Raw genomic sequence first — 18,917 nt, forward strand, 5'->3', positions numbered from 1 at the left:
AATAAATGTAAAGCACTAAATCATAACATGTCATTAATGAAGAGTGACCCTGAGGACCCTTTTTCCTTGGGCCCCAAACTTGCTTAAAACGCCTCTGGTACTGTCAGTCGCGCTACGGTGATCTTCAAAAGCTGAAAAACTTGATACTGGTTCACTAATTGCACCTGAACGCAGCATGAAGTTAACTAAAGCTACAGGTGGTGAAGTCTCCTCCTCCTTTTTCGAGGCCACGCCCCATCACGGTCACACTGGTATCTTCCAGGAAGGAAAGCCGGAGCCACAGCAGCGTCAGGCAGTGTGAGTGTTTTCGCTGTACCTGACAACAACCGTGATTAATAACACATTCCTCTGCTCTTTCGACTGTGTTGTATTCTTCTGTTTGGACTTAGACACAGACAACATGCTGATAACCGAATTGTAAGTAACACAACTCTCTGAAACGGTGTCTTTTTTATTAATTTACGTCAGAAACGGCCAAGTTTGCCATTTTTATATTAGTAAAGTGATTTACTCCATAACAGATAAAAGTAATTAATACTGCATTTGTTTTATGTTCAGCCTCTGACTATGTGTTTTGACATTGTTGCTCTTAGAACTCCTTATACTTCTTATACAACTTACTTTTGTCTGTGGTTGCAGGCAAACATGCCCACATATAATGAGATACATTCGTTTTTAGATTATGTTAATGATGTTTCATTGTTTCTGAAGTAAGAGGTTGAGACAGTAGGAGTCACCTGCTGCCACTGCATGGTCATAGGTTCAATGCGTTCATTGACATAGGTCATGGATGTACAGTATTATAAAAAGTGGATGGAAATGCAAACCTGATTTCTTCGACACATGTCGAAACCCTGTAAAGACCCATTTGTGGTCAATGGTTTGTATTTATAAATCACTTTTCGAGTCTTGATGACCACTCAAAGCTGCTTTCCACTACAGTCATGCCATTCACACATTCATTCACACTTTCATACAGCGCATTTCTTATCACTCATGCTTCATACCCATTCACACGCTGCAGGTCTGTCCTAAATATTATCTCTGTCACTACCCTACAAATATACATATGTTTATGTGATACTTCCTCTAGAGGGCAGTGCAAAATACCAAGTTCAGGCACCATGTTTGTTGCAACGGACAAAATAAACAAAGTACAGATGAAAGGAGTCAAAATTGGGAGTGACAACACCTCCAGTTCTATGACAGCACTACATGAAGTTTGGCTCACACACAAATAGCATAGCAGCATGTTCACTGCTAACAATGTAACAGTGCTGTGAGTATTCACTTAATGTGAAACAAATAAGACAGAAGTACAATATTACCTGATAGTCCTAGCGAGTAGTGTCGCTACCAAGACTCCCTGTGCTGGCACACAGCCGTGATGTCACTCAGACTTAGATAAAGATAAAACCACCATGATATATAAAAATATAGAATACAAAGACAAGATAATACCCTATGTACATGTCTGAAGTTCTCCTGTCAACAGTTATAGACATCTATTTCACTGTTAGGGTCTATGGTAAAAAAACAAAACACTTTTGGACGGCTTCAAAACCTTTTGTTGCTGTACCACATGTGGCCACAGGGAAAAATGAAGAGGGGCATTGCCATAGCCAGTTCTTATTATACATAAATTCATTTAATTATCTAAGTTATTGAAAATGGAGTTTCCATGTTCTCCCTGTGTGCATGGGTTCTCTCTGGGTTCTCCAGGCTTCCTCCCACAGTCCAAAAACATGCAATCTAGGGGTTAGGTGAATTGGACATTCTAAATTGACAATAGGTGTGAGAGTGGATGGTTGTCTCTATATGTGGCCCTGTGATGGACTGGAAGTCTGTCCAGGGTGTACCCTGCCTATCGCCCTATGTCAGCGACCCTCGTGTGGAGGATAGAGTGGTAGAAAATGATGATGATATGCTCCCAAGTAGCCAGAATTAAAATCAATATCAATATCGATAGATAGATAGATAGATAGATAGATAGATAGATAGATAGATTTTAAGACTTTAAAGCAGATTCTTACCATTATTGCAATAACATCATGAATCACAATCATTAGGTCGGAACATTTGGGATGAGAAATGTTCACATGAGACTATGACTAGTGTCTTCTTTGTGTATCGTGTCTTGCGTGAGCTTGTACAATAGCTGGTTAATTGTCACCTGTTGCCAGCCCAGCAGGGCCTGAATATTTCATTAGAACAGATCAGAGTGGAAGAGGAGCCTTCCGATATTGAACACGACAGTTGGCAAAGTATCCAGTATCCATGTTATGTTGAAGTCTTGCCACAGTGTCTCACTCTTATTATTATATTATTTTTTGAAGCAAATATGAATTTTTGAATGTGAATACTGCCAAGTAGCCTTAGGACAATATTTAATGTCTTGATTATCTTACCAAATTACACTATATGGACAAAGGTTTTCGGACGCCTTACCATTACACTAATGACATATTCAAATACATATACAGTAGAGCTGAAACAATTAATCGATGAATCGATTATTAATCGATGAATCGGTTTGAAGCTTTTTTCATGATTAAAACAAGATTTTCCATCTTTTAAGCTTCTTAAATGTGAGTATTTTCTTAATTTCTTTGCTCTGGATAACAAAGAAATCATTAAAAGTGAATCATTTTGGTTTGTGGACAAAAAAAGACATTTTAGAACATCATCTTTTCCAGGTTTGACGAACACAATCAACATTTATAATCGAGAAAATAATCCACAGATTAATCGATTATGAAAATAATCTGTAGTTGCAGAGGCCACTCAAGGCCAGTCAAGTTCTTCCACACCAAACTCGTCAATCAATTTCACTTTGTGCACTGGGGCACAGTCATGTTGGAACAGAAAAGGACCTTCTTCAAACTGTTGCCACAAAGTTTTAAGCATAGCATTGTCCAAGATGTTTCGATATGCTGAGGCTTTAAGATTGTCCTTCACTGGAGAAGTCTGATTGCAACACCTGAATTCAATACTTATCAGTAGAGATGCACCGAAAATTCGGCCACTGAAAAACATCACCAAAAAAAGTGTTTTCGGTTTTCAGCCAAAAGACTTTTAACAGCGAAACAACACTGCCGAAACAGGATGTTGTGATGACTCATGCAAAAGCTGTGGCCAGCACGTGTCTGTCTATTCACGCTTAGAGTCTGTCCAAGATCAGTTTGGAACACTAATAAAATGGTTCCAACAAGATGGAACAGCACCTATTAAATGCTGGAAAGTCTCTTTGCGCAAAAGCAAAACTTCTGAACTCACTGTGACATTCACTTCTCACCAGTGACATTTTGTTTTTTTGAGCAGTTAACTAAAGAGATCAGCTCATCTGATGCATCTGTGACAGTTATTCCACTAAAGAGTCTTCTACACAAAGAGGTTGAGACGGACCACGGAGTGAAAACAATGAAAAGTGCAGTCTGTTAACGCGTTTTACTAAGATCTACTCGGATCCTGTGCACTTCATTGTGACTGTACTCGATCCTCGTCATAAAGATCATGACTTGGATGTGGGGATTAAGCAGCGATTAGAGAAATGAACCAGGCTGCCTGGTAGGAGACGGAGAAGTGCACAGAAAAAAGCAGAAAAACAAAAGGCTTGTCTTTCTGCACCAGTCTAATATGTTCAATGAGATCTTCCTAAATATTTTTTATGAATATTAATCTCTATATTATTGCAATGCCTTGACTTTAGTGAGGTAAGTACACACATACTCTCAGCCATAACAGAAAAATTAGATTAAAAAAACAATGTTTTTTGGTTTCGGCCAACAATTTTCCTACTTCCGTAGCCAGATACTTTTGTCCATAAACTGTAGTTTATTTACAAATCACAATATTAATATGGTGATTGTAAAAAGAGCAAAAATCTGTACTTTCCTGTACCTATGAAGGGCACACACCCATGCTAGTTCCAGTCTGCCTTGTTCTCTCACAGAGGCTTGATTGCATTTCCTGTTCTCCTCTCCCCCTCCTCACTTCTAAGTTCCTGTAATAGTGGGACATTAATTAACGTTAGGGAACTAACTGTCTCACTTCCCAGTGTAAAAATGTGCTGAAAACATAACTGTTCTACACCACAACACAGTCTATATACCATTATTATTGATGGTATATCAACATACAACAGGGTGAATGTCAGGTCTGCGTCGGTATACATCACAGCTATGCAAAAAGTTCTAGTTTTTGTTTCTAATGTCTGTAAAAATGAAACAATGTCGCCATATTTGTATAAGATGGTTAAACATCAGCTAGTGTACCTGGTCTGAACACATGGTTGTTTGTCCATTGTATTGTTGGCTTGTCAACAAACACACGTGTTATCACGCAGCTTATACCCTGCAGATCCTTCAGAGAGCAAATCTTACATCGTGTCACTTTGAAAAGGGAAATGAATGAACAGATATTCTTATCTCTTTATGGCTGCATCTGCAGGCGCTGAAGGCTGAGACAAATTAGTAGTTTGTTTTGTGAGATTACTGGTGTCACATATAAATGATTTACAGAGGCAACTCCTGTTTCAGTCCATGCTTTCTCTCCAGTTTTACTGCAAGATTTGAGCGTCCCCTAAAACCGCTATGTAACGTCGTGTGCAGCTCTGTAGGGGTTTTTCAAATTGGTGCAAAAAACCTCAGACAGCTTTAAAGTAAGCATTTTGAAGGGCGTTCAAGTACAAGACAAGTAGTTTATAAGATGTGTTCTTTGAGTTTGTGCGAGTATCAATTATCACCCTTCATTTGTCTGTCATTTAAGTCTAATTACCCAATTAGTAATAATTACCTTGTGATCAAACAGCATTAATTCTATAAATGTACATTCAATTAACATCAGTCAGTTGTCCCATCAACAAATAGCAAAGTATAAATGTTAAACTACATATTTTAAAGCATAGTTTATAACATTTATAATTTCTGCTTTTTCTTAACAGTGATATGACCACATCAACACCACACATTTGTCTTTTAAAGTGATAGTTCAGGTGTTTTGAATTGTGGTTGTATGAGATACTGACACATCATGCTGACTGAGTTATACATGACCCTTGCACCACAAACCAGCTAAAGATATGCACTGAAAAATGGCCGTCAGCTGGAACACAAAGAAAAACTGATTTTAGCCACTTAAAAAAAGGCCCACCTAATTATATCTAGTATATCTTAAGAGTATATTTGCCACCTTATGTCGTCATGAAGACGGCCTGGTAGCTGCCAAACTACTAGTGCCCCTTTTTTTGGTTTGTGTGTGTCACTTAGGTAAACCCAAAGGAAGGATTTCAATCACAGAAATAACAAAATAACACATTTGAACAACTTACGGTGTGCTGTAAAACTGCTTGTTTTCTCTGTGGACTTTGGTATTGAAGAATGAGTGGTTAACAAAGCAAAAAGAATTACTTTTTCCTTACCTGCAGGAGACAGGAAGACCTATTTGCTGGCAGTGCCCATAGACCATATATAAAAAGGTGGATGTAGTCTTCTGGTTTGCTTGATGACGCCAACCAGGAAATATAGTGAAAGCTCCACCAGGGGGTGACTCGACTAGTTATAATGTCAGTAAATATTTACCAAGCATGTTAATGGTCATAAATGTTTGTTTAAGGTCTTTTCGATTGAACGTGATGTCCGTTTTTGTAAATGATGCATCCACTTGTGTTTGTACAGCATCTTTGAGTGTCTCGAAAAAGCGCTATATAAATTTGATGTATTATTATTATTATTATTACTTAGAGGAAAGTAAGTGGTAAAGTTCAGCACACCAGTGTGACTGATTGCTGCAAAACCTAAATCCAGAGGCTTAAAAGTGGATTCTCATGGTGGACGTGACAACCAATTTCCAATTAGCGGCGCATATAAACTGCAGTGTTGTTTATCTTGTCCCTCGGTCATCACACAGATCCCTGCTTCAAATAGCCATGTCAGAAGAAGGTTTTATATGTATTTTTTTCATGGACACAAAAAATAAATAAATTGGGACTTGTCATTGTAATACTTGCAAATTAGACAAGATATAACGTTTAAATTGTCATTGGTGTAGAAAACAGACATTGTAGAAGCACTTATTTGATCTAAAATGAATAGATGTATTGATTCTTTTTATCATTCATAAAGAATATGCCATAACTACCCTAACTGGGCTTACTAGACAGCATTATATAAACATACAGTCCAACCAGAGAAGAACACATTTGTTCCTGATCCTGTGGACTCCTTTAACTCCTGTTAACTCCTTAACTGAGCGACTAAAGACAGTGGTGTTCGTGACAAATTTACATCAGAGTCAACCCAATAATTATGACTGATTTGAATATAAGTTCTTAATTTGGGTTTAAGTGTATTTAGTGTATTTCCTGTGCTCTAACACCAATTTTTTTTCTCATTCTTCCAGCCGAATTGTCCTGCCCATTTCAGTGGATGAGGTAAGGAGGGTTTTTTGTTTATATAAACGTTTTCAACATTTAACTCTAACCCTAACCCTTGACCATGTAAAGTGTTCTTTACCTGGATTAGAAGGTTGTGTTATATGTTCAAATAAACACCAACAATGCTTTTTGGTAGAGTGATCAGTGGTTTCTCTCTTACTGAGCCCGTACTTAAGCCTTGTCTTAAGTACTTGCCATTTGCTTATTGGCAGTGGTCAGGAATGAAGCATAATCTTGGTTTGATGAAGTGGCTTTTCCTCTTATCCATTTTATTTGTGTTGGTCAGATATGACCATGAAGCTGTAAGCACATGGATTCAGATATCATCAGATCTGTCTCAAGACTCATTGGTGTGTGGAAATAAATCCAATAAGAATCAGATATTCCTCTGTCAATGCAACTCATACATCCTTTAAATTTGTGGGTGGCAAATGACGTAAACACACATGGACACTATCCTCGTGGATAGTTATGACTCTGTTTTGAGCAGTGCACTGGAGGATGAGACATCAAACCAGTGGACTTGGCTGAGGCTGAGGACTTTTAAGCATTTGGGGGCAATTTTCAGAATTTCAACAAAATGCCTTGTTTACGTCCATCCATCCATCCACTTTCTACCACTTTATCCTCCACATGAGGGTCACAGCTGACATAGGGTGATGGTACAGGCAGGGTACTCCCTGGACAGATCGCCAGTCCATCACAGGGTTACATAAACAACCATCCACTCACACTCTCACACCTATGGTCCATTTAAAGTGTCCAATTTACCAAATCCCCCTCTTTTACGTCCATTACAGCTTAACATTTACAGTTCAGTAGCCAGTCCCACCCTTCAAGCTTTAAGACCTGCGGTGCAAATGCAAGCTGAGTTTCACAACTACCGGGGCTTGATTGTATGCGAGTGGAATAGAAATGTGCTCGGTGTGTAAAACTGCTGTTAAACCAGCATATGTTGTCATAGTATGGTGAAAGTACTAGTGCAAACAGGGCTAGTGCAAACTAGTGCAAACAAGACAATCTGAGACGACCTGTTCTCCAACAGGTCGTCTCAGATTGTTAAAACAGGTCTAGTGGGCCCTTTTGCACCGCAGCCATTGTGACACATTAGGTGTTACTGATAATATTAAGGGAGGCACTGTTCAGTTCATGTAAGTCAGGACAGTGTGACATTGAACCAAATCAGCGTCAATTACTGTCCTAATGGTGCAGTTACACCAAATGCACATTTTTGCCGTTCATGTCATATTTGCGGTGAGATCATTTTTGTACTATTCTCATGTGCAGTCGCGTCTGCTAGGTAGACCAACGTCAGTTCATGCATCCACTGTCCACCCAACACGCTATTTGCTATCTGCGGTTCCAAAATCTGGGCTTCACGCGTGTTGTGTGTTGGCACAAATCGCGTCATGCTCATTATTGTATGTATGGACGGGTTGGGGGTTGTCATTTTGCGGTACTTATTCTGATGTGCATTGGGTCCGCGTGCACTGTGCAAGGAAGTATAGCAGGGCCTTAAGACTGACAGACAAATATTATGCTTTTAAATGCTTTGAATGTTTTACCCGTTTCAGCAGAAGTGTTTGTCTTGAAGATTAAAACCACAAACAACTGGTTTCTTCAACTTTCACTCAAAAATCCTCTGATTTGAAAACTTCCACATGAACAGTTTTTTGAGACGTATCACCCAGCCGCGTAGGAAATGCAGAGTGTGTAGGTCGTGTGCAGGCCTGTGTGGAGAAGCTGGTGGACACAATGGCCTCAGACGGGTTTCAACATGCCCGCACATATGAAGATAATGTTCTGGAACTGTTGAGCCATGCTTTACGGTTATTCACCTGTGACTTGTGTCTATCTTTAACCACAATAATAAAAGGTGACATTATCATTTATGTTCAGTCCACACCTTGTTTCCATCAGTAACTATTTTGTCTCTACGGACAAACGGCTGACAAACGTCACTGCAACCTGTTTTTGTGTATTTATGACCATCTCAACTCAGGTCCAGCCTGTTTTCCTGTTTTCAGATGAAAGTCAGTCTCCCAACCCCTCTGAGCTCTTAGGTTATTACGTCTTTCTGCCTGTGACAATGAGAAGACTGGTTTTTCATGACGAGCCACATTTTCTGGCATGAGCAGGGCTGAACATCTTCAGCTGACAGAACAGGTTAGGATCCTGATTTAGTATAGTGCAAGTGTACCAAACCAAACTGTAGCATGATGGGAACACGGCACACATGAACCTCAGAGGGCAGCAGACCAGAATTTGTAACGAAAGGGGAGGTGGTGCTTGCTGCATCCACATGTCCATGAAACATACATTTTGGCATTTGTGTGATGGCCCATACAAACCTTTTGTGGAGAAATGCCACTCCCCCTACAGTTTGAATCCACGCAGACCATAATGAGCCAATGACACGTGCTCCCTGTAGCAACAACACTGTCCTGTCCAACCATGGACACTGTTTGAGGTCATGTGAGGAGATGCACCAGCGCCCACACAGACTATGACCTGAGACTGCAGAGTGTAACACACATCAATCACTCAAACCTCAAAGTATATCAGGGAACGCTCGTCTTTACATTCCAGAAAAGATGTCATTCTTTTTTCTTTTCTTTTTTGCTTCAAAACCGGTCTTTTGTCCTTTCAGGCCACTGGCAGTGCAAGATGGCACCCTCCTTATAAATACATGGGCGTTATGTGCACATGACATTTTTATTTAAAGCGATTATGCACTTGTACATGTACGTATGGGTGGTATATCCAGTCTCTGCCAACAATCATACAATCACACTTTATTTACTATATTTATACAGCACCCAAATAAACTCAAAAAGTTAGAATCTGAAATACAAATGAATATATCAAAGTATCAGGTTCTCCTTTAAGAGCTTAGACATTTGTCGTCCTATGTTTGAGTATTTTAGTCATACTCTGTGTGTGTGTGTGTGTGTGTGTGTGTGTGTGTGTGTGCTAAGTAGGAGTGTGTTAGCAGGGTTGACGGCACCAGTCATGTGAGTCACTACATTTCACTGTGTTCCTGTGCTCGTGTGCCTCACTCAGGGCTGACAGGGATTGGAGGAGCAACAAGAAGAGCTATTTTTGTCTCTGTGATGCTGATGTCTGTGTCCGGGATAAAACTAAATGGTTAACGTGTGATATTTGAAATGTAAAGTGAAGTAAAGACAGAGGGATTCTCACAAAGGCTCTTTGAGTGGGTCTCCCAACTCTGCTGTGTGTCTTTTAGTATTTGTTTTTTTGTGTGTTAGGCCTTTAGTTTTTTTTTTGTAATGAGAATTAAAAAGGTGTCACTTCTTGCTAATGAATGCAAACTGATACCAGATTTCAGAGTCTGAATTTTTGTAAAATGTTTGTAAAACCTTATGATTTATTGAAAAACAATGGATCCGTTCTTTACTGTATTAAATGTACGTGTCTCTCCTCTCTGCAGTACCAGGTGGGTCAGCTGTATACAGTAGCTGAGGCCAGTAAGGATGAGACTGGCGGAGGAGACGGTGTTGAGGTGTTGATCAACGAGCCGTATGAGAAAGATGGCCAGAAGGGACAGTACACTCACAAGATCTACTACCTGAATAGGTTGGCTGCTCAGCACTGTGACATACTCACTACACAATACATTGCATATTTTACACTGTATTACTACAATTGTATTTATTTTGAAGGTTTTATTTAATTTGCTCACCTTTTTAACGACGGCGTCTGCTTTGCAATGTCTGCTAGAACTTGTGCCTCACAGTTTACACACCTTTGTTGTTCACACAGGGACTGGGAGCTAAGATTCTCACAGGGTGTGGCTATAAAAATGGACATACATTTTCATCGTGTGAACACTGAATGGCTGCAACTAACTTATTTTCATATTATATTATAAGGGGACATATTATGCAAAATCAACTTTTTAACCATTTCAATACTTAGATTTGGGACTCTGGAGGCCCTACCAGTCGCCAAGTGTGGTAAAAGAATACTCAGTCCTTTTTTCGTGGTCCCCCTTAGTGTAAGTATAGGCGATAAAACACACAATGTTGAATATCCTGCGCATTATGACGGCAGCATGCGCATTTCACCGCAAATGTTACCACCCCACCAGAAAGTTTACTTGGAGAGCTCCTTCTTAGCTCCACCTTAGCTCCACCTTAGCTCCACCTTAGCTCCACCTTAGCTCCACCTTGTCCCTATAAAATGCGAGAGTGCAGGCGAGGGAGGAAGAGCGGTATTATGTCAACGTGGAGGGACAAGTGTGCTGTTGGTGGCTGCACAGTGGAGCACAGTGTTTTACACAAACTTCCAGCCTCAGAGGATTTTATATATGAAGCTAATGTGCCGGATAAAGTCAGCAAACGTGTGTTTGTGTGTTCGCACCACTTCGCATCAGACTGTGGCCAGCGGTCGCCGTATTTAGTCAGCGACCGTATTTCACCGACGTACAAACACACACATTGTTAAGAAAAGGTCAAATAGAGCTCATAACTAACCATTCTGACACGTCCTAATTAAAAATATTTGTTCAGTACGTCCTCCATGACCGGAGCACAGACTCAGTCTGATACAGTCACATACAGCAGCAGTGTGATGCTTAAATATTGAGATTTTGGACATTTCCCTGGTAATTGTCGGAGATGAACCCACGTTTTTAGGAGTGTTAAGTCTTTTTTTAACTGATTTACAGTTGGACAGTGTTCGGCTCGATCCTTGTGTAGAACGTCTCTTCCTGTGACGCCACTCTCGCTGTTTTCCGCGCACGCTGCTATGTTGATATTGTCAGAGAACTAGTGGAGGGAGGGGGAGAGGAATGGAGCGGAGGGAACAGGAGCTGAGCGAGTGAGTGCAGTAAAAAGGACACAGACATGTTCATTAGGACACCAGGGAACTATTTTAACTTGGAGAAATAGGGTATAAAATGTCCCCTTTAATCTGTCGATTATTTGCTCAATCAATGCAATCAATTAAGAAGCTGATTTAAATTTAGTTTCCCCCTTCTCTCTCTGAAAACAACATCTTTATTTTATGTGGAAGTCAATTGTTTCTTGCTTTGAACATTATCTGTGCTGTTTTAAACTGAATCAGATCTGGAAATGTTAGAGCTTGCATTTTACATCTTACATGTTTCCCCACACCTCTACACAGTAACTACCAGTAATGAACAATATCATGTATAAAGTGCTTTTTGATTGAGAATATGCCGTGTTTTCCCCAGGACGGCAATGCTCTGTGCTCTGTGCCAACTTCCCTCAAACACTCACATTTAATGTGTGTGTGTTCAACAGATTCTGTGGTCTGTGGTCTGTGGTCACACCAAGGAATTTAATTGAATTTACTCTTTCTATGTTTAAATTATCAATACTTAGTTTTAGTTTTATAATTTTGTTTAAATTTAAGGACAATTTATTCATGTCAAACCACTTTTTTAACGTATTTATTTCCTCTGTGACCACGTCCAAAAACCTCTGGAAAAACAATTCCACACCGGAACAGAAAATATTGGTGTCATCTGCAACTAACACTCATTTTAATTTATCTAATACTCTGCAAATGTCATTCATATGCATAATAAACATTTTTGGTCCTAAAACTGACGCTTCAGGTAACCCACATGTTATATTGATTAATCTAGATTTGTATTGACTTGAGTGTTTTTCAAGCATCATTTTCCAAACGTCTTCACGTTTGTCAGCAAAATGAACTTTGTCGGTTCAATAAAGGTTCGAGTTAATAAACAGATTAGAGATTTTAGATTTGATTGCATTTTCAAAGTGGCTTTGTAGTTACAGGAATTGTTTGTGTCTCTGCAGCAAAGTGCCATCCCTAATTCAGAAACTGGCCCCTAAAGGTTCTCTAGAGGTTCACGAGAAGGCCTGGAACGCATATCCTTACTGTCGGACTGGTGAGTCACTATACAGACACACATTTTGGTTGTTAATAGTAAATAATTCACCACTGCGTGTATGTTAGAGCAACTCATCCTCTGTCAGTCTCATTGTCCAGTAAAGACGTGCTGTTACTCAGGACTCTGTCAACAAGAGTCTGTGTATTATCTGAAACCTTGTCTCTCCTTTTTCTGATCCATCCTCTTCCTCTCCACATCACCATCCATCTTTTCCTCCTCTGCTGCAGTAATTACAGTAAGTAAAGAAAAATGTATTTTACTTAATTACCTATTAATTACTTTATTAAGTACTTTGTGTATGTTAGAAGTATTACACATACTGTAACCACTCTTTTAACTTGGAGAAGCACTCTTGCTCCAAGTTTCCTTTGGTCTATGTTTATTTCTGTATGTATAGGTAAAATAATGTGTATATACAAACGTTTTTTCTTCTTTTCACTAATGTTTCCATGTTCATGCAGCAATTACGTTGCACACTGTGATGTATAAGAATGTAAGTGTAAATAGCTGAATTTTATAATGTGAAAAGTTCAAAATGATTGAGGTAAAAGACATGAATGGACTGTATGTGTCCTATTCACAGAACGCCTATTTGGGAAACAAATTCAGCATGACGATCGAGACATGGCACAAGGCTGATATGGGGGAGGAGGAGAATGTGAGTAAAACTACTCACTTACACTTACACTGAGAGTCTGTGTACTGACGCAGGTGTCAGTACACAGGAGGAGCGGAGTGAAAGAGTACATTATTATTATTAACATTAAAATAAGATTTTAACCATGAAAAAAATGTTAATCAGCATTAATATTGTTATGAAGGCTACAAACCATTTTGGGTTGACGACATCAGTTTCACCATCATTTCTATTTATCAATAACATGCGTACACCCAGAATGTTCACTACAACCATGATTCTCAAACTGTGGCACGTGTACCACCAGTGGTACGTGAGCTTCCTCTGGTGGTACTTGGAGGAAATACTGTTCAGCTGTATAAACCAGGGTCAGTGCTCGGAGTGCAGCACTGAAAATTCAAATAAATTAAATATGGACTGACATGCATGAACAGCTGTGTTTTAATCTAAAAGGCAAAAAGGAAACGAGTGTACGGAATTTACAGCATGGTTTAAGTCACCTGTAACACTTACACGTTACAGTGTCACGAGATGAAGGCGACACATCACCCCGGTGACGGGAGTGAAGAACCTCAGAAACAATGTCACCCTGCTGCATTTGAGTAGCTCTCACCTGCAGAATCAGACCATAGCAATATCTACGAGGAATAACCTTGTAGAGAGTGACAGACTGCATGTGCCATCAGACAGCATTAATGTTTAGCATTAATTAACAGTTAAACTGCACATGGCTCAGTAAATCACTCCATTCGGATCAGGGGCCGGGGGTGTGTTTATTTTATATCGCATAGATAATATTGGATAGACGGGAAAGATTGAGATTCTGTAAAGCCATCATTGACTTTCAAAAATATGTTTTAATACATACAAATATATTAAATCTGGTGTGGCCATTTCAAGCATTGTTGGATTACAGCATCACAAAACAAGCCATGAAATCTTTGAAGGACTGATGTTGGACCTTTTAACTTGAAATACTTGAAGAACTTGTGCAGAATTGTCCGGTTTCCCAGATGCTGAAGCCTCATAACTGAAGTGATCATGGACTTGTTGACTTGAGCATCATATTTTCATACAGAGCACCTGACCCTTGCTTTTGTTGTTGCCTCTCTGCAGGTACACGGACTAGACCAAACAACATGGGATTCAGTTGTGATTGCCAATATTGACATCGGAGAAACTCCACAGGTAAGATTTAAAAGAGTGCAGCACATGTCGTCTTTTATTTTCATTAGCAATTATTTATTGGAATTGCTTAACCACAATTGGCATGGAACAACCACCGGGCCCAGGGGCTCAGGGGGCCCTAAGCGTACGCCTCTGCACTACCATCCATTAGTTAATGGTAGGCCTTAATTGGGAGAATGTGACTTTTCCAGTCTGTGCCCAGGGGCCCACTGGCTCATAATCATTCTGGTTGTTTTCATTTCTTAGGGCCTGAAAACAGAGTTTAATCCAGCCAACTTCACGTCAGAGAAAACGAAGCGAGGACCTTTGACACCAGGCTGGAAGGTACTGCAGCTCTTATCTACTGCTCCTCACTGTGGCTCACTCAACGAAATTAAAAAGAAATTAAACTGATGCATTTAAATCCCTGAAGACTGTGTTTTAAACACATTTGATTCATCTGTGCCTTCGCAGGAAAAACTCGCCCAAGACACTGAATGTCCACACATGTGCGCTTACAAGCTCGTCACTCTTGAGGCCAGGGCACCTATGATACAGAAGACGGTCGAAAATATGATTATGAAGGTGATATTTACAGATATTAGAAAATGAAGGTTCGATACCTGTTGCTTTCTAAGGGTCAATATGCAGTATGCTCTCAAAATGTTCTTCAAAGCAGCTTTCTGTTTTCACTCATTCATTCTGTTTAGGCGGAGAGGAATTTGTTTGACAAATTCCACAAACAGCTGTTCTGCACGATCGACGACTGGGTCAATCTGACGATGGAAGACATACGACAAAAAGAGGAGAACACAAAAAAGGAGCTGGATGAGGTGACTGAGCACACACTGTACTCTGAACTCTTCACCACTCATTGACAAGTAGTGTTGGGTTGGTGAAAACTGGTATTTATTTTTTTAATGATATGAATTTATCATATAATGCAAGACCGATGTCACAGGTAAACCCTTTTCACTCAAAAAGGTCTCATAGAAATTAGAGTTCATGTTAGAGAAGATCACAGTGGTGTATCACTGAATGTGGAACATGGAATAAATGACTGGAACATGTGGCTAATTCTCTCTGACATGTTTGTCCATGTCATAGATGAGGGGAAAGGATGAGGTCAGAGGCATGACAGTAGACGGCTGAAGAGCAGACCCTGTGAGTATTTACCTGTTGTTTAAATGAAATGGAACATTAAGACTTTTGAACAGAATGAATGAATCTTTTCTCTCCCTTCTGTGTAAAAAGGTGGATTCCTGTTCCTTCCGAAGGCTCGGTCTCGTCACCTTTGACCCTGGACTTAGAAGAACCTCATAAACGTGATAAAAAAAAAAATCTCTTAATAAATGTTTCAATTAATGAGAGGTCATTGTTAATTCTTTATTTATATTGATATACTATATGTGTGCAGTCACCATTAAGGATGAAATGATCTTGTTGATGGTTATTCAGTTCATTTAATGTATAAAACATTGGGGAACAGGCTTGGGTCACCTTTTAAATGATGTCTTTGACTAACTGTACTATTATCTGTTTAAATGGCATTTATTTGTTTGTTTTCTTTTACTTCATTGTGTTGTTTTCAGCTCTCCGAGCACTAAAGCTCCAGTGTAAAGATTTTAAATGTCTTAAGGGCTTGAAATTGACAAAAAAAAGTTCACTCTATTTTATTAAAGTGGAAAGTCACTGTAAAATGGTGGCTGGAGAACAAACCTTTTTTGCTCAGGTTGCTTTAATGTCATACAAAGATACCAACTGTCTTTTTGTTTTTTATCATTTCTGCTTTATGTCAAATCTTTGACTGTTGGTTATATTAGGTACAAGAAAACTGAACTGATCGTATTTCACCATATTTACCGCAGCGGAGGAGGTCTGTCCTGAGAATTGGTGACATCCAATAATGAGACAATAGCAGATTGCAACCAAGTGGCAACCAGTCGTGACATCACCCATCGGAATCTGAACTCCCATTGAAATCTTTGAGATTTTGGCAGCACCTTGTCGTTTTTTAATATTTTGCTAAAGGAAATTTTTACCTGCAACCAGGCTCCAGCTGACGATCACATAGTTGACCACTAGGGCTGTCATTTTTTATCCAAAATACACATATCAGTTCAAACTGGGGTGGGAAAGTTTGAACTTTATCTGTAAAACCACATTGGAGTTCAAAATATACAGCTCATAAGAGACTGGTGTCTAAAGTCATTGCCAAGACAGGGCCAGCAAAATAAGCCGCTGCTTAGTGCCCTACTACCACTAGGGGGCGCCCCTACGCTCAAAGGTCACAGAGGTATAAAATAATAATATTATTAATGAATAATACATCTTTTTTGAATTTTAAAAAGTAATTTTCTGTGCAGTTGGTGAGTGAATGGCTGAGATGTGGAGGGCCAGCCCTGTACCAAGTTGTCCAGTAGAGTGCACTGTTAGTTTGGCCTGTTTCCGTGCTTGTTGTGACCATCGTCAGTAGAAGACAACAGTAATGATGTTTTGCAGTGACAATGAAGCAAAAATGTCCTCCTGAGCAGACGCTAATGTATTTCAATAACGTCACATAATGTTCGTGTGCATGGCTTATGGAAAAAGTAACAGCCCTAGTGTCTATTATATCTATTTTCCTCTTCACAGGAACATCATTTACAAAGTCAACATCATGTTCTATTGAAGGAAACCTGAAACTAGCACGAGACCATTAATCAACGTAAAAATGAGAAGTAGGTTCATTTCTTTCATTTTATGGTCATAGCTGCACCACTGGTGTTTGTTTTGGTAGAAGATGCTTCATGCTGTCATATTTTAAATAGATTAAAAATGCATTATAGAGGGTCAGAAAAGTGTTCAGGAGATGTCATCAGAAACAGGAGAAGAAATAATGTGCTCACTGTTGTGTCCCACATTGTACGGCTTCAGTCAAATTGAATGAGGTTCTTAGCCAGGACGGCCCAAGCCTTTTTGGGGCCCTAAGCTGAATTTGATTTGGGGGTCCCCCTCCCACCACCTCGGTTTAGCAGGTGCTTTACTAATATTATTAAGATACAAATATAACACTTTAAATTGCATTAATAATACTTGTTTTGTTTTAACATTAGAGGGCAGTACAATCACAAAAGTGTCCTAGTATTCATTTGCACTTTAAAATCGCACTCTGTGGTGATACTGAACTTGAAGTAAACAAGTAAACCAGTTAATGACTTTGGGTTTTAGAACAGAGAAAGCAAATCTCCAACTACAAAATAAAACCAAATACCTATTGATTATTCAACAAGCATTAACTGTTGAAGACAACTTATCAAGGCTGCTGTACCGACATTGAGTAGGATGGTTTGTTTACTTGTTTAACAAAGGAAATGTGATTATGTTTACACCTAACTTTCATCATAAATAAAACTATACGTGTGTGTGTGTATTACCAGAGTGTTTATTTACAATAATCACTTGAAATGAACAGGAGACAGCTGAGAATGTTTGTGTTGCACATCCTGCCCACAGTATAATTGTATTTGGCCTGAAAGATAATTGACACATTAGGGAATTTCCTATTTTCAATTTTGCGAGGAGCAAAGGGGTTGTACTCATTGTTCAGTGTCTTAATTATCTGTAGGTGTGTTTTGGGTGTAACGTCAGTAAACCAGTCAGAGCTTGTCATTCCCTTAAAAAGCCAGGTGCACTTGTGCCTGGCGGATTGCTCTTTAAATAGCAAGAAACTTGGTTTCATGATTGATGACCAGCTGACCTTTACAGATCATGTTGCCTCTGTCACCTGGTCATGTCGCTTTGCACCATTCAATATAAGAGAGATCAGGCTGTAACTAACCCAACAGGCTACACAGCTCCTAGTACAGGCTTTGGTCATATGCCTCGACTACTGCAACGCTCTGCTAACAGGCCTCCCCGACCTGTGCTGTCAAACCACTGTAGATGGCAGCACGCCTGGTCTTCAATCAGCCTAAAAGGGCACTTGTGAATTTCTCTGTGAGATGAATAAAGTATCTATCTATCTATCTATCTATCTATCATGTCACCCCTCTGTTCATTGAGCTCCACTGGCTACCCTTAGCCGCCCGCATCAAATTCAAATCACTGCTGCTAGCCTACAAAGTGCTTCATGGGTCTTCTCCCACCAACTTAAATGCTCTCCTAAAGGCTTACGTTACCCCTCGACTACTCCGTTCATTAAAGGATTGTCGTCTGGCGGTGCTAACACCTCGCACAAGACAATCCAGACTCTTTTCATGTGTCGTTCCCCGCTGGTGGAATGATCTACCGAGCACTGGCAGAACAGGGGGAGGGCCCCGGTCTGTCTAGAAGAAGCTCTTGAAGACACAGCTCTTCCAAGAGCATCTTCTTTCCTAGCTCTTACCTTACCACCTCCCCTGCACGATCTCCTTCTGTACGTGGATCAGGGGTCGCGTTAACCGAATATTTTCCGTCATTGACCGTTTTTTTAAAACGGTGACGGAAAAATCTGAGAGCCATCCGTCATTTTGACAGATTGCAATTCACACCCCTGACCACTTGGTGGTGAAGAGCATGTTACAGTAAGTTGAAAGTAGAAAAGAAGAAAAATGTCACGGCAGTTGAGTGTCAGAAGTTTCTTTAAAAAGCCCAAAAACTATGTTGATAAAAGAGGTGAAAAAAGAGGGATAGATGCAGATGCAGATGAAGGACAAACTCAGGCCTTGGCCTCAGCGGAGCGAGGAAGCGGCAGTAAGGAGGTAAGGCGAGTTCAGTGGGAGCGGGTGTTCTCCTGGCTGAGGAGGGCGGAT

At 39.9% G+C, this 18,917-nt stretch overlaps 1 protein-coding gene across 1 annotated transcript; it reads left to right on the top strand.

Moving 5' to 3' along the window:
- Nucleotides 1-263: 263 nt before the first annotated feature.
- Nucleotides 264-15,515, top strand: LOC131462869 (phosphatidylinositol transfer protein alpha isoform-like). Its single transcript, XM_058634402.1, has 11 exons — nt 264-417; nt 6,400-6,430; nt 9,885-10,030; nt 12,247-12,397; nt 12,871-12,999; nt 14,095-14,166; nt 14,413-14,490; nt 14,620-14,730; nt 14,856-14,978; nt 15,253-15,309; nt 15,400-15,515. The coding sequence occupies exons 1-10, from the start codon at nt 401-403 to the stop codon at nt 15,295-15,297; spliced, it is 903 nt and encodes a 300-aa protein (XP_058490385.1). The 5' UTR covers nt 264-400; the 3' UTR covers nt 15,298-15,309; nt 15,400-15,515.
- The last annotated feature ends 3,402 nt before the right edge of the window (nt 15,516-18,917 follow it).

Source organism: Solea solea, chromosome 7, assembly GCF_958295425.1.
Source record: "Solea solea chromosome 7, fSolSol10.1, whole genome shotgun sequence".
Taxonomy (NCBI): Eukaryota; Metazoa; Chordata; class Actinopteri; order Pleuronectiformes; family Soleidae; genus Solea; species Solea solea.

What these genes read in the sequence shown, in the direction of transcription:
- LOC131462869 (XM_058634402.1), top strand. An exon ending in TAAATAATTCACCACTGCGT is followed by an intron (nt 12,398 to 12,870) that starts GTATGTTAGAGC and finishes TAATGTGAAAAG; the next exon opens with TTCAAAATGATTGAGGTAAA. An exon ending in ACATCGGAGAAACTCCACAG is followed by an intron (nt 14,167 to 14,412) that starts GTAAGATTTAAA and finishes TTCATTTCTTAG; the next exon opens with GGCCTGAAAACAGAGTTTAA.